At 43.2% G+C, this 16,982-nt stretch overlaps 1 protein-coding gene across 2 annotated transcripts in view; it reads left to right on the top strand.

Annotated features, from left to right (window-relative positions):
* The first annotated feature begins 2,322 nt into the window (after positions 1 to 2,322).
* The window catches only part of LOC112260459 (tenascin-N), a 32,542-nt gene continuing 17,882 nt past the window's right edge, over positions 2,323 to 16,982 (top strand). Inside the window, exons 1-6 of one of the 2 annotated variants that reach the window (XM_042328774.1) lie at positions 2,323 to 2,542; positions 7,447 to 7,872; positions 8,741 to 9,112; positions 13,498 to 13,761; positions 14,566 to 14,748; positions 15,366 to 15,455. In XM_042328774.1, the coding sequence (XP_042184708.1) occupies positions 7,449 to 7,872; positions 8,741 to 9,112; positions 13,498 to 13,761; positions 14,566 to 14,748; positions 15,366 to 15,455 (1,333 nt within the window). In that variant the 5' untranslated portion in view covers positions 2,323 to 2,542; positions 7,447 to 7,448. The remainder of the gene's footprint in view (positions 2,543 to 7,446; positions 7,873 to 8,740; positions 9,113 to 13,497; positions 13,762 to 14,565; positions 14,749 to 15,365; positions 15,456 to 16,982) is intronic. The other variant, XM_042328775.1, reaches the window with a different exon arrangement.

The raw sequence follows: 16,982 nt of genomic DNA, 5'->3' as shown, positions 1-16,982 counted from the left end.
CTGGAGGCTTCTTGCCATGGATCATCACTGGAGTGGAGAGACACACAGGAGGCCTGGATATGGGAGCAGGCACAGGACTCACCAGGCTGGGGAGACATACAGGAGGCTTAGTTCTTGGCAGAGGCACCGGATACACTGGGCCGTGGAGGCGCACTGGCGGTCTCGAGCGCAGAGCTGGGACAACCCGTTCTGGCTGGATGCCCACTTCTACCCGGCAAATGCAGGACGCTGGCACAGAGCACACTAGCCTGTGAATGCTCACTCGAGACACCGTGCGCATCACCCCACAGCACGGTGCCTGACCAGTCACATGCTCGTCAAGGTAAGCACCCCCCCCCAATTGTTTTTGGAGTGGCCTCCCGGTCTTTAGTGCCAGCCGTGATCCTGTGTAAACCTGGGCCCTCTTTCAAGCTGCCTCCACCTTGCTCTCTGCTTCCAGCTGCTCCCACGGCAGGCGATCCTTTCCCACCAGGATCTCCTCCCATGTCCAGGATCCTTTGCCATTTAGGATGTCCTCCCATGTCCAGTCCTCCTTACCACGCTGCTTGGTCCGTTGTTGGTGGTGGGAAGTTCTGTCACGGCCGCTGAAAGAACTGGACCAAGGTGCAGTGTGGTGAGCGTACATATTATTTTATTTAGAAAAGACGCCGAACAAAACAATAAACACGACAAAACAAACTGTGAAGCTAAAGGCTATGTGCCATCAACAAAGTCAACTTCTCACAAAGACAGGTGGGAAAGGACTACCTAAGTATGGTTCTCAATCAGAGACAACGATAGACAGCTGTCTCTGATTGAGAACCCTACCCGGCCAAAACATAGAAATACAAATAATAGAACATAGAATACCCACCCCAAATCACACCCTGACCAAACCAAATAGAGACATAAAAAGGATCTCTATGGTCAGGGCGTGACATCTATGGTGTTTATACTTGCGTGCTATTATTTTTACAGATGAACGTGGTACCTTCAGGCATTTGGAAATTGCTCCCAAGGATAAACCAGACTGACTTGTGGAGGTCTACAATTTTTGGCTGATTTATTTAGATTTTCCCATGATGTCAAGCAAAGAGGCAATGAGTTTGAAGGTAGGTCTTGAAATACATCCACAGGTACACCTCCAATTGACTCAAATGATGTCAATTAGCCTATCAGAAGCTTCTAAAGCCATGACATAATTTTCTGAAATTTTCCAAGCTGTATAACGGCACAGTCAACTTAGTGTATGTAAACTTCTGACCCACTGGAATTGTGATACAGGGAGTGCTAAGTGAAATAATCTGTCTGTAAACAATTGTTGGAAAAATGACTTCTGTCATGGACAAAGTAGATGTCCTAACTGACTTGCCAAAACTATAGTTTGTTAACAAGAAATTTGTGGAGGGGTTGAAAAATGAGTTTTAATGACTCCAACCTAAGTTTATGTAAACTTCCAACTTCAACTATATATTTAGAGACAAACAGATGCCGGTGAAAAATATGACCAACCTCGACACCTAGTCTTTGGTGTTGCTGCCTGTCCATTAGGCAAGTGTGTGTTTAGCGATTCAATTCATAATAAACACAACACGTTGGTACTGTTTGATGATTTTGCTCTATCCCTACCTTAACATTGTACATGTGTTGCACAATGATGGTGTGATTTATGCTTTCATGCTGGCTTAGCTGAAGAGTTGCCAATTGTTTTCTAGAAACAAAATATCTGTGTTTGCTTCTTTTTTTCGAGCAGTTAAATGTGGACATTTCTCAATGGTAAGCGCAGTGTTTGTGCCAAATTGAAGTGGTTTATAAAATCTGTGTTTATTTGATTTCAGACCACATAAGGATGTCCATGTGTTGTGTTGTGTTGTAGTAGTTTATGTAATGAAATTCCAACAGTACAAATCCTACTGTAACTAACGTCTGTAAATCTAGAACTAAAGTCACACTTCAGATAGACTGACACATGTTGGCTAATGTGATTGGAAACGTAATCCCCTGATATGACTAGACCTGTGTTTTCTTCATGAACGTCCGTATTTTTCTTGGCTTGAGCTCACCATTAAATCCAAGCTTTCTCTGATTGCCTTACAGCACGTATTACTACTGTCCTGGACTGGTAAAATGATTAATTGCATCCATCGCTGCTACTGTGACAGGAAACATATAAAAAAAAGTTTCTAAAACTCAAACTCAAAAGTTGGTAGTGACGGGGTGGGGGCAACATGTGTGGGGGTCATGTTGAAGTATTATGATTAGTTCCAGACTATTTTTTTTTTCCAAAGGAGGAATGTCTCTCATTATCTATCTCTATTCTCATTCCATTATTGAGGAGCAAGAGAAGAGACACTCCCAAACTACTGCCCATTGGCCAAAGGCATTTCGGAAGGGGATTTAACTACTTGAGGGAAAGGCTGTTGCTGCATGAGCCACAGAGGCATTGGTTATAAGGGCCCCTTCAAACTCATGCCCTGAGCTTGTCAACAGGTGTCAGAGAGAGAAGAAATAGATTGACAGATTCTCAGGCTTTCAGAGGAGGGAGTCACAGGGAACTGCAACGGTGAGTGAAACACTGCTTTATGTTATTGTTTGATTGTTTTATTCTTGAATGTTCAATTTGAGAGGCTTTGTAATATGTGCATAAACATTTTATATGACTGCGAGTTTGTTTTAAATTAGAGGTTGCATCTGATTTGATACATTGTTATTCATATTATGACCTGTTTAATATTTTACATACCTTTTTATTTTATTTTAACAAATGCAATTGCAGACAAGATTCATACTTACTATTGAAGTAAGTAATTACCTTGAAAAAGTTATACTTACTACGAAATAAGTAATTTGCATCATTATTCCTGTTTGAGTCATTATATGATATATGATCATGAGATGTTATCATATAGTAGTAGTCCTTTAAACAAAGTTTCAAAATTATTATAACGACTTCATTACAAAGCTAAGCTCTTTCAGTACAAGTTATACAGTAAAATAGAAAGAAACAAAGAAACAAAAATAAATGGGTTCGATTTCTTTTGATATTTTGCACAAGTTGTAAATTAGGCATCAAACCCAATACGTTTAGAGGTCCATTTCCTTGTTAATAAACTTGCCTTCTCTCACTCCTCACATTTTCATCACAGACTAAACTCCAGCCTCTCTGGTACCAGACGGAAATGCTGGGCAGTCAAGCATCAGACTAAGCATTAACAAATTATACTTCAGTCATTATATTTATTTTTCTTTTCTTGTAAACCATTTTATTGAAGGTGGATTTTTTTTCTTCTGAAAATAAATAGTTTCAACAAGCTTCATAGACATGAACGGTGCTTGCCTGTGGCTCAACTTGATGAAATGCTACTGTACTGGCTCAAAGTCATCTTGGAAGCAGTGATAAAAAGAACAACAGATGTAGAGCGTTGCCTGCAGCTAGCCATGAATGGGGTGGTTTCTAATATGTGATCATAAGGCCTACATGAAGCCAATGGGGTGACTATTGGGCTTTTGTAACCTTATCAAGGTTTTTTTTGTGGTTTGGATGGCAGGACCAGCAGACAGAGCAGGGGGATATGAGTTTGAGCTCAGACTTACTCTAATTGCTTTCAGCTTTTTCTGCCTGCTAGTAAAGGAAAATTCAACAAATGTTGCAACCACATAAAGACCATGAGCTCTTCCCCCTGTGTGCAGACTGCAGAGCGCTAAACTTTTCATCCCAGGCTTGTTGGTCCATTGCAATTCCCCTTGAAACGGAAAAGAACAGACTGCCTTTTATCTGTCTGTTGGTTAATGTGTCTCATGAGAGGATGGGGCATTGCACACAGTCTGTCCTTACTTGCTTCCCTTCCTTTCTCTCCTCCCCATGCAATGATTTTGGAGGGAAAATTGGATCTGATATTGATTGCATTCACAGTCTGAGTCTGAAGCGTTTCTTGTTAGTGAGTGAGGGGAAACATTCTACCTCCTCTTATTCCGTAAGTAGATGATGCACAACAGTGTTCCACTTTTTGGTAAAATGCAGCTTCCTCTACCCTTTGTTGAACCTTAACAATTAGAGGAGTGAATCTAACATTTTTAGTAGCTGTTTGAAGTTTACTACCAGCACAACTTGCCAGTCTGCAATGCATGCTGGAATTGCTTAGGTACTTTCCTGCCAATCCCGGTTGGAAGTCTGTCAAACTTCACAGCTAGTCGACAAGCCTGCAAAGAATGGAGGCTGAAAAGATGAGACAGACATCCTTGTGTCTGACTATTTGAATTCCTTGTTATGTGAAGGTAATTCCCCTGTGTGTCCATGCCAACTTTGAGTGCGGAACTGCGGATACTGTTTTCTCGAAGCCTTTGAGACTGCTTCAGCTCTTCCATGACTGCACATCTGACATGCTTCACATAGAATGCGTCCCAAATGGCACCCTATTTCCTATAGCAGTGGTATTCAACTCTTACCCTACAAGGTCCCTAGCCTACTGGTCTTCTGTTCTACCTGATAATTCATTGCACACACCTGGTGTCCCAGGTCTAATCAGTTCCTGATTATAGGGGAACAATTAAAAAAACAGTGGAACTGGCTTTGAGGTCCAGAGTTGAGTTTGAGGGCCCAATAAGGTGGAATAGAGCAAGGTTTCCCAAACTCAGTCCTTGGGACCGCAAAGGGTGCACATTTGTGTTGTTGTTGCCCTAGCACTACACTGTGGATTCAAATAATCAACTAATCATCAAGCTTTGATAATTTGAATCAGCTATGTAGTGTTAGAGCAAAAAAATAAATGTGCACACCTTGGGGTTCCGAGGACCGAGTTTGGGAAATGATGGAATAGGTTGTCATTTGGGACACAACCATGGATTCACTGACTAAGGAGAATCTTTGGTCTTACTGCTGTATCATTCCTGACGTTCCTTCCCTGCAGAGATTTAGGAGTTCATGGTAGCTGGAAGAAGGTCACATTGGAATCTTCTCTAAGACAAATAAAATCCTTAAAATGGCAAGCATCAAATAAAACCTTGACAGTAAACTATAAATGAGCTTGTTAAGGATCTGTGTGCGCCAGAGCCTGGTGCCATTCCACAGGGCTGTATAATGTTCCTGTGATGTGGGTTATTATAAGGCTGTCATTGACTTGCTGGTCTTTCCCCTTGGTCTGATCTATGTCCTGGTTGCTGATAAAGTGCCATCTACTGTAATTATTGCCAGAGAGTCAATGGGGATGAATGGCCATAGCTGTGATGTCATAGTCTCTACGGTCTGGCTACTCTAACCTCAAGGTTTTCACCCACTGAGTTGGATAACAGACACAGGACTCGTAGCAAACATGGTGGAAATTTTGTGTGGCACTAATACAGTTATTGTAAGTCATTACCAACATAGCCAACATAATTTCACCCAACACTTCGCTTACTGATACTAAATTTTCACAAATCTTGAGCTATTTTCCCTCTGTGAAGTCTACTGTTGGATGGAAGCTTAATGCCAAGGGTTATTTGTCTAAGAGGTCATTATTAGACTAATGCTAACCACTTTCATTCAGGTAAATCCTAGCCATTTTCTTATTTAGGCTAATGTTCGCCACTTTCACGTTAGCCATTTTCATTTATGCTAATCACAGAGGAAAGAGAAAACCCAGATGTGTCACACGGGGTATAAGCTTGAAGCATCCAGTGAGGGCTTCTATTCACCACCTTAAATGGTAATAATGAAGTCTATTGGCAGGCAGAGGGTCAAGGAGGAGCAAGAGCTCATCATTTTCTCATAACAATCTGAATGCAGTTTTCTGTTCCAAAACTAGAATCTGTTACAAAGAGAGTGCACGTTTTGTAGATTTGACTCCTTGCCAAAGTTTTTAAAAATGGCATGGTTTAGGAATGTAGGGTGAATTCGAGTTCTTGCACATGCACACTTCAGAGATTAGGCATTCCCTAACGTAAATATGCAAATACATGCTAAAGCACGTTAATAGGATCATGCTAGCTCTTGCTTGGCTCTGCCCACCTCATTGCCTGTTCTGACTACTGTGCTTTATTGGCTCCTATTGTAAATGATACCTCTGTCCTATCTTGGGTTAGTTATCATAATATTTAGGCTAATGTTAGTGTAAGGGGTGCGTAACTGGTGGCAGGGAAGTCAGATGCAGGAGAGCAGAACTAGGTAAAAACCGGAGCAGTTTAATTTCAAAACCAACGACATAAAGAAGTAACCAACATGACTACAAAAACTGTTCCGTTGCACACTGCAGTATCACAAACATACTGTAAACTCTCCAGGAGCATCTAAGCCATTATGTCAAACTATGAACATCTACACTAATGTTGTAGGCTGCTTATGATGCCATAACACCTATGCCATTGTGCTTATCACTTATAGGTTACTTTCACAATCCTTCAGGTGACTACATGGACAAGCCTCAGATACTGTAGCACCACTTGTGTCACAGCTGACACCAACGTAATGAATTCAGCCTGTAGATGAGGTTGCTAGTGTTGTATGATTGATTTAATCATTGATGAAGATTTCTTTATACTGGTTTACAATGTTACAGGAACAATCGCTTTGCACTATTGATCTACTGTACACCATTTATCATTCCCATAATTTCAATATACCATATGTGAGTTAAGGTAAAAAGCCTAGTATTTGTGCATGGTTGAGTCATTTCACTTATTTGACAGTTCCACATTGTGTGCTCCCAATTATCTATCCCGTTAGTGTTTTTGCGCTACATGCATATTTCATTGACCAATCAACATTCTTTTAAAAGTACCCTGCGCAATTTATTAAAGCATGTATGCTATTACTGTGGAGTTTCCAGTTGTCAAGCACCATGGCCTCTCTTTTAGAGGAGAGCGGAGCAGACAGTCACTTAAGTTTGGTTTTCAGTTTCCACAGACCACACAAGTTCAGACATCGACTATAAGTTGCTCCACGACCAAATTTCTAATGGCTGCGTGCCAAGGACGCAGCGGTTCAATCGAACATGCTTGAGAAACAGGTAACCTCTTATTCACCATAGAGGTTTGAACCAAATTATTTCTGAAGAAGTCTTTTCAGATATATATTTGGCCTATTATTTTGATAGCATATCATTTCTCTTTCTGGGGATGTCAAAAGCTGGATGACATCACTGTCATTAGACATGACATCTTTTGGACGACAGTGTTCCATGCTCCTTGAAGCCCTTATGGTTGGCTGAGCACTATTAATAGTTAGGAACTTGGGATAAAAGTGTTTCGTTTCGAGTGATGACTGCTGGCTTTCTGCTGGAGGTTACGAGATTGCTTCATGTCCCATTTGTAAAACATAGTCTGCCTTAACTAGAACGAATGTGACTTCTTTAACAATCTTGTAAAAAAAGCCATGTTCTCTCTGGAAAATCCCCCATAATAGACCAAAAAGGTATCAAGACCAGTGCTCTTTGTGCATGTCAAAAGTTGCATATCAATTTCACCAATTATTCCACTTATTTTCCCCTCTAGCCATGACCACTAGACTTCACTGGCTCACAAGAGCCCTATGCCTGATAAGCATACTGTGCACTGTCACTTCCAAGTATGTGACAGAAGATTATTCATCCCCCGCTGAGAAAGAAGTCACCTTCAGCCACGTCTATAAGATTGACCTGGCCAAGAGCCCTGAGTGTAAACTCGCCTTGCAGACCCTCCCTTCTCAACAGGACCAGTTTTCAGGCCTGCAAGAGCTGGAAGGGGGCGCTACTCTGGAGGGGGAAAACAACATCGTTTTCAGGCACCAAATCAACCTCAAGACCCCAAAGTGTGACTGTGATGAGTCGGAGAGCTTTACGTCTCTGCTGTACAGAGTCAACGGGCTGGAGGAGGAGGTGGAACATCTGAAGAGTCAGTGCTCCCAGGGCTGCTGTGGTGGAAAAGGTGATGGAACAGGAGGTAAGCAGTGCAGTCCATCACCATGAGATCTGACAGAACATCTATATTCAATAGCTAAAATACATTGAGTGTACAGTTTTTGACACACTCAACCGGGTGCAGCTGATACCTACCATACCCTGTTCAAAGGCACTTCAATATTTTGTCTTTCCCATTCACCCTTTGAATGGCAAACATACACAATCCATGTCTCAATTGTCTCAAGGCTTAAACATCCTTCTTTAACCTGTCTCCTCCCCTTCAGCTACACTGATTGAAGTGGATTTAACAGGTGACATCAATAAGGGATCATAGCTTTCAGCTGGATTCCCCTGGTCAGTCTGTGTCATGGAAAGAGCAGGAGTTTCTAATGTTTAGTACACTCAGTGTATATCTGAAAAAAAAGTGGAACTTAATCCCAGATGTTATTTAAAACTGTGAAACTGGTCTCCCAAGTGGTGCAGCAGTCTAAGGCACTGCATCGCAGTGCTAGAGGCATCACTACAGATCCGGGTTCGATCCCGGGCTGTGTTGCAGCCAGCCGCTAGTTGGAAGGTGTTTTCTCCGACACATTGGTGCGGCTGGCTTCTGGGGTATGCGAGTAGTGTGTCAAGAAGCAGTTTGGCTAGGCAGGGTTGTGTTTTCGGGGGGACACATCGCTCTCGACCTTCGCCTCTCCAAAGTCTGTACGGGAGTTGCAGCAATGGAACAGGACTGTAATTACCAATTGTATATCACAAAATTGGGGAGAAAAAGGGGTAATAAGTACAAAAATATATATATAACTGTTGCACTGTTTGAAAAAATGATTGATGCACGGTCACTTACATTACACTTACAGTACAGACACTTCAGATGTCACATAACGTGATTTCCTAAACTTCCACAGGTGTGGACACTAGCTGTAGTGGCCACGGGACCTACCAGCACAACACCTGCAGTTGTCAATGCAACCCTAGCTGGGAGGGTCCTGACTGCTCCATTTCCACCTGTCCTGATGAGTGCAACGACAACGGCCGCTGTGTGGATGGCAAGTGTGTCTGCCACGCTGGCTATACGGGGAGTGACTGCAGCCAGCTGATGTGCCCAGGCGACTGCAACGATAAGGGACACTGCGTGGACGGCAAGTGTGTTTGCTTCAGCCACTTCACTGGCGAGGACTGCAGCGAACAGAAATGCGATCCTGACTGCATCCACGGCACCTGCATGAACGGAATGTGTATCTGTGACGAAGGCTTCTTTGGGGAAGACTGCTCTACAGGTAGAAGTTCTGATATAGGCTGAGGTTATAATCAGGTCATAATATCTTATTCATTATTATATAAAAGGGAAAACTGATCCAAGATCAGCACTCCTAGTTTGAAATGGCCTAGATCTACATGGCAAACTCTACCTTTTGTTGATTCGCAGAACTGAAATGCAGAAAATCTACAGCTGTAGGATCCTTAGGGTTCTAAGGTTTCATAAACACTTTAAACTTGCCATTAGGTACTGGTTATTTGATTATTAGTTAAATAGCAGTTAAGCAGAACCTTTGCAGTCAAAACATTCTGTCAGATAAATTCACTGCATCCACACTTGTGAAAGTGACAGCAATTGCTGCAGCCTCAAACTGTCTAAAGATTTCACTTTGTTAAAACCAAGTTTGTGCACAGACCCATGGTAGCTGGTCAGCTATTGCACTCAGCGATAGTAAGATTTTCAATCTGTGCTGCAAGAGAAATTTGGAGAGATTTATAGTAATGTGCATGTAGGAACTGTTGAACTGTTGCTTACAACAACAACAGGGTCGTGTCAAGGGAGAACAGGGAGGCTATATGAGTTCACGAGTTAGATTTGGAGGATAAATATTATGAGTATAGGACAAAAGCTACAGTATACTGAGACATTTTCTGTTTTGTGTGATCAGACCTTGAGGTGCATCATCATCACCAATGCTGTTTTCTTTTTAGTGACCATCAAAAAGCAATGCAAACCATATTTCACAACTATGATCGAGACTGGGATCTGAATTTAGGCCTTTGGAGATTTGTACATTGATAAAGAACTCAGACACACATTTCAAATAAATCATCTAGAGAAAACCTAAATTGTTTTATTCTGCCCACAAAAGGCCTTGGTGGATTTCTGTGGATTGGTAAAAGCCAGATCAATGTCCTACAGATGCTGCATGTGGATTTGGTCTGCTTTCCATGTACGTCTCCTGAGTTGTCCCTTAACGCTCTTTTCACCATGCTACAGTAGACTCAGTAAAAACAGGACCTTATGTGAGTCACTGAAAAGTGGGATGTCTCACACCGACAAATGACAGTTCCATGCAGAAATGTACATTCACATTTCTGCTTCACATTTAAGAATCACGTCCATTTTCAAATTGGTGGTCTTGACTATTATTTGAATAACATACTGTACCCTTTAGCAATGCCCAAATGCATTGACATTATGTATGGTCACTTTTAACTACATGGAAACAGTACATGTGCTTCCCCACTTGTTTTTCATATTAATCACGACAGAGAACACTGAGCAGCACACGTTTGGCCCAGTTGATGGAAGTCCTACTTACAGTTGTCTCAATTTTTTTTAACACCACAATGATGTGTCTTTGGCTGAGAACCTGCCACTGTATGGCAGCCTTCGCGCAAAACTGAAAGCGCGAACCACTGCTTTTAATCAGGGCAAGGCGACCAGAAACATGACCGAATACAAACAGTGTAGCTATTCCCTCCGCAAGGCAATCAAACAAGCTCTCAGTATAGAGACAAAGTAGTCGCAATTCAACGGCTCAGACACGAGAGGTATGTGGCAGGGTCTACAGTCAATCACTGACTACAAAAAGAAAACCAGCCCCGTTGCGGACCCCGATGTCTTCCTCCCAGACAAACTAAACAACTTCTTTGCTCGCTTTGAGGACAATACAGTGCCACCGACACAGCCCACTACCAAAACCTGCGGGCTCTCCTTCACCGCAGCCAACATGAGTAAAACATTTAAACGTGTTAACCCTCGCAAGGCTGCCGGCCCAGACGGCATCCCTAGCCGTGTCCTCAGAGCATGCGCAGACCAGCTGGCTGGTGTGTTTACGGACATATTCATTCAATTCCTATCCCAGTCTGCTATTCTCACATGCTTCAAGAGGGCCACCATGTTCCTGTTCCCAAGAAAGCTAAGGTAACTGAGCTAAACGACTATTGTAGCACCTACTTCCGTCATCATGAAGTGCTTTGAGAGGCTAGTCAAGGATCATATCACCTCCACCCTACCTGACACCCTAGACCCCCTCAAATTTGCTTACCGCCCCAATAGGTCCACAGACGACGCAATGGCAATCACACTGCACACTGCCCTAACCCATCTGGACAAGAGGAATACCTATGTAAGAATGCTGTTCATCGACTACAGCTCAGCATTTAACACCATAGTACCCTCCAGACTCGTCATTAAGCTCGAGACCCTGGGTCTCGACCCCGCCCTGTGCAACTGGGTCCTGGACTTTCTGACGAGACGCCCCCAGGTGGTAGGAAACAACATCTCCACCCCACTGATCCTCAACACTGGGGCCCCACAAGGGTGAGTTCTCAGCCCTCTCCTGTACTCCCTGTTCACCCATGACTGCGTGGCCATGCGTACCTCCAACTCAATCATCAAGTTTGCAGACGACACTACAGTGGTAGGCTTGATTACCAACAACGACGAGGCGGCCTACAGGGAGGAGGTGAGGGCCCTTGGAGTGTGGTGTCAGGAAAATAACACACTCAACGTCAATAAAACAAAGGAGATGATCGTGGACTTCAGGAAACAGCAGAGGGCACCCCCCTATCCACATCGACAGGACACTAGTGGAGAAGGTGGAAAGTTTTAAGTTCCTCTGCGTACATATCACAGACAAACTGAAATGGTCCACCCACACAGGCAGCGTGGTGAAGAAGGCGCAACAGCGCCTCTTCAATCTCAGGAGGCTGAAGAAATTGGGCTTATTACCAAAAACACTCAAACCTTTACAGATGCACAATCGAGAGCATCCTGTCAGGCTGTATCACCGCCTGGTACGGCAACTGATCCGCCCACAACCGTAAGGCTCTCCAGAGGGTAGTGAGGTCTGCACAACGCATCACCGGGGGAAAACTACCTGCCCCCCAGGACACCTACACCACCCGATGTCACAGGATGGCCAAAAAGATCATCAAGGACATCAAACGCTGCCTGTTCACCCTGCTATCATCCAGAAGGCGAGGTCAGTACAGGTGCATCAAAGCTGGGACCGAGAGACTGAAAAACAGCTTCTATCTCAAGGCCATCAGACTGTTAAAAGGCCATCACTAACATTGAGTGGCTGCTGCCAACATACTGACTCAAATCTCTAGCCACTTTAATAATTAAAAATTGGATGTAATAAATGTTTCACAAGTCACTTTAAACAATGCCACTTTCTATAATGTTTACACACCCTACATTACTCATCTCATATGTATATACTGTACTCTGTACCATCTACTGTATCTTGCCTATGCCGTTCAGCCATCGCTCATCCTTATATTTATATGTACATATTCTTATTCATTCCTTTGTTGTTGTGAAATTGTTACATTACTTGTTAGATTTTACTGCACGGTCAGAACTAGAAGCATAAGCATTTCGCTACACTCGCATTAACATCTGCTAACCTTGTGTATGTGACCAATAAAATGTGATTTGATTTGGTGATTTGATTTGTAGATGTATGATTCTCTTCTTTATGAAGTCCAAACATAATTTCATAATTTTCTTCTTCAAAATATGCCTCCCTCGTTATCAATCAGTGAGGACAAAAATGTCAGTTCCTTTTGCTTTTTCCGAATCGTTAGATGTTCATTTATTTGTACTTTTGGCTGTTCTGAAATATTATTTAAGGGCATAATTGTTACTGGCAGCGGCTGTAGAAAACGGCAGCAACAGTTGTATTAACTGCCACTGGATGGAAATGCTCCTCCTGAAGAGAAAGAAAACATTGAGCTTCCTGCCTTTAACATATGGAACAAGGTCCAAGCCTGCTGTGAATTCTTTCCTGGTAAATGTGGTCTCCTTAGCACCTATTTCATATTTCCCCCAATGTACACACGCTTTTTCTGCACTTTAATTCCTCGAATTCGGCACATACGCTCGGTCGTCTGTGTCCGTATTTCCCTGTATCCGCAGGAATATCTTGGCTTGGAAAGTTTGCTTCGTACACTGCTGACTGGCCGTCTCCTGGGCTCTTATTCATGTTATTGAAAAGTCCCCCCATACTGTCTGATTCGCCCTATTTCCACCATCTTGATTGACGGATCGTGTCTAGATACAGTATCACGCTGTAACTGCAGAAAATGAATATGTTTTCCCCAATTTTCTAAATTGTGTTTTCCTTAAATCAGATATGTTATTTCTGTCAGAGTTACATTGAGTGAAATGTGAAAAGAGTAAAAAAGAGAGAGCAATAACATAGTGAACTTAGTACACCTACTGACTTCGCCAAGAGGTCCGGAATTCTTGGCGTAACAACTGAAGTGTTGGACTGACAGGCCCCCATGTTTATCCTGGTTGGGGCTACCCCTCAAATTCATCACAATAACATAGTGAGTAACATAAAGTTTTGAACCTTAACCAATCATACCTCTGTGTCCCCCTCAGTGTCGGGCCCTAACGGCCTGCGTCTGGTAAGGGTGACTGATAATTCTCTGCTGGTGGAATGGGAAGCTGTGAAAGCAGCAGAGTACTACATCCTGACCTGGCACCCTGAGGGCAATGAGGCAGAGCTGGAGCGGTTCACCGTGCCCAACACAGAGACCTCCTACCTGATCACAGGACTCAGCCCAGGTGTCACCTACATAGTGCAGGTGTACGCTGTCATCAAGGAGATCCAGAGCGAGGGGGACAGGATCGAGGCGACCACAGGTAAGGGAGTGAAGTGAACTACAGAGGAAAGTTCAGTATGTTTCTCATAACATTGATTTTCATATTTTACTCAAAAGTCCAGGTGCTTTTGTTTGTGGTAAGTGGTTCTGAATGCCAATTTAAATGTCCTGTCGTCACATAAAACTCTCTATGTACAGATCACCCCAATAACCCTGAATACTGTTTGTACTAAATGATTCACTTAGTGGTCGTTTGCTTACCATTAGGTTCAAGGTAATTACACCAGTCAGCCTAATTAAAAGGAAATGAAGCTGTAGACACATTTTATGGAAAGAGAGACACAGAGCACTGAGCCTTGGGCCCTGGGCTCTGCTGTGCGGTTAGCCATGGAAAACATCTCAGTGCATGACATTCCTGTCTGGGTATGAGAAAAGGCCTGATCATTCGGCTATGATGAAGAATTAGCGTGAGACAAACAGTTCTCAGTCACACAATATGCTTAACTTCAAACGTTATCCCTTTCAAATGGTTTTAAATCATTTTTTTTCCGATTAGAAAGAACTGTTAAAGAACATTAGCCAGACTATTTTCCCTGGCCTGGAATGGATTTATATGCAAAATCACATATAGGAAACCTCACAGAAACCAGTAGGAAACATGCCCTGGTCCTTGGTTCTGTATGACAGCGATGACACTCTTGGGTACCCTATTAGACGTCTCTCATAACTTGTATCTAACTATAACACCATTAGTGACAATTTATATGTCAACGCAGGTGACATTTAAATGGCTAAATGTCATTATTCTGGCATATTCTAATGAGACTATGTTGAACCTACACAGAGGTGTCTGGTATTGATGGTATCCGGGTATTGGGCCAGACTGAGGACTCTATCCAGTTGGACTGGCAGAACCCTGCAGCACCTCTGGACCACTTCAGACTGACCTATGCTAACCCTGACGGGCAGGAGGAGGAGCAGAACGTACCAATGAGTGCAGAGGCCAGGACCACCCACACCATCGTAGGTATGTCATTTAAATTGGAGAACACCGTCTGAAATAGATTTGAATAGAATAGTGTGAGGCCCAATGCAGGACATAAGAATCGGGTACAGGGAGTGAACCATTTAATACAGACGGACATGTAACGGAACAGGGACAGCGTCTGGACATAAACACGACACGACAAAATTCTACTACAGGGAACAACACAGAGGAGCAGACATATACACAGGGGCAATCAACACAGTGAGGGAGTCCAGGTGAGCCCAATGAGAAGAGCTGCGCGTAATGATGGTAACTGGTGCGTATGATGACGGGTAGCCTGGCACCCTTGAGCGCCAGGGAGGGGGAGCGGGAGCAGGCATGACAAATAGTCCATCATATTTTACAACCTTTGAATAGAATAGGACTTCATGTTTTACAACTGTTACCTGTGTAACTGTCTGTTCCCTAATGGTCTCCACCTCTCCCCATTTGAGCAGAACACGCATAATAACCCTTTGAGTATTCACAGATCTATGTACCCGTAACGGCTAATCATTCCATTGTGTTCAAATGTATTGTGGTAGATTAAGAACCTTGAACTACTATGAGGTTTTGCAAACCTGTATGCTTACTTGCCCAGTGTGTGTGTTATACAGGACTGCAACCTGGCACTGAGTACCTCATCACAGTGCAAGGCATCAAAGGGACCATCGAAGGGAAAGCCTCCTTCGCCACCGGGGTCACAGGTGACTGCTGCTGATACTAAACAACAGAGACTTTCTGGGGGTTTCAGAAAGTGAGGAGACAGTGACTGCGTCCCAAATGGCCCCCTATTCCCTATATAGTGCACTACTTTTGACCAGTGAGCCCTGGTCAGAAGTAGTTCATAGGGAATAGGGTGCCACCTGGGACATGGGTACTGTATCCAACATCAGCGAGCGGTAACCACCCTCTGTGGCCCACTGGACCATAGTCCAACTCAAAACCACATGTGGGGGGGACGATCTCAATGGACATTGAAAGGACTATAACCAAATCAAAATTATGTAGAAATTATAATAGACCTTCATTTATAGTCTCTTTTCACTCTGTCCAGCTGGCTAATAGTCATCGTATTGGAAGCTAGACTGTCAGGGAGCATCAAAAATTCCAAAAGCGATAGGTAAAGGACTATTTTTGCACATTTTGACGGCAAGGCAATATAATCCATTTTAAGTGCGGCCTCCTGGACCTCGTTGAAGACCGAATGTGGCCCGCGGAGAAAATGAGTTTGACACTTCTGCTCTAAACCATTCCCAACTCTACTGTGAGAACAGCGGAGTAAAATAGGCACAGAATGTGTTAGAGTCCATAGCTTGATGAAGTACAATACTGTACCCTGGTATTAGGTCTCACTATAACAGCCAATGATAGTAGAATATGAACGTGGTCAGGAAGACTAATAATTATGGGTAGTGATTATGGGTCATAAATCACAGTTTAACAATCTGGACAGATTCTAATGATCGTGGTAAGAGTGTCTGGACCAGGATCCGAGCCCTAAGGCCAGTGTAGTCCATGATTTACATAAGCCACCTGGTCCTTTAAAAATATGAACATGGGAATCACTTATTTGGATCTCACAAGCATTCTCTTGAGTATTTTGCATGAGGATGAATTCATAAAGGATGTTAACTTCTACAGCCGGTCCTGCCAACCCGATACCTGCCATTTATTTGACCGACTGAAATGACTGTCTACAATTGCAGCTTGGCCTGCTCCTTTTGTTGGCTGTTTATTTCAGGAGATGTATTACAGTAGTTCAAAAGCAGAGCTGTCCCTGTCTCATTACGGTGATGGTGCTTTTTGTTTTCTCAACCCTCAGGTGACATTTAATGGGTTTCATTTGGGAGTTAACCATTGTAGCGTTTCTGGTTTGATGGTTGTCAGGTGTCTTTCCATTACCTCACACATCCATCTTCACAGAGCTAATCTTCACACAAGACAAGGTGGCCTGTCTCAACTTCCACCACGGAAACCTTCACTTGAGGAGTTGCACGAAAGGCTAATAGTGATTTTGGAAGTTGGAACTCCAGAGTTCCCTTAGATAGGCGTAGAATTGTTTCAAGATGAGTGTGTGGGCCGGGAACTGTTAAAAGGTCACCTATTATTGCTACTGGCCAGTTTGTTCTCCTCAGAGCGATATAGTCACACACGCGATAGAAAAATAGGAAAATTCGAACATAATAGCAATCACATAGAGGCAGTTTATTGTGACTGTCTGTGAGTATATG

This window comes from Oncorhynchus tshawytscha, linkage group LG10 (genome assembly GCF_018296145.1).
Source record: "Oncorhynchus tshawytscha isolate Ot180627B linkage group LG10, Otsh_v2.0, whole genome shotgun sequence".
NCBI classification, from domain to species: Eukaryota; Metazoa; Chordata; class Actinopteri; order Salmoniformes; family Salmonidae; genus Oncorhynchus; species Oncorhynchus tshawytscha.
The sequence above is the reverse complement of the archived record's forward strand: the minus strand, read 5'-3'. Positions and strand labels throughout refer to the sequence as shown.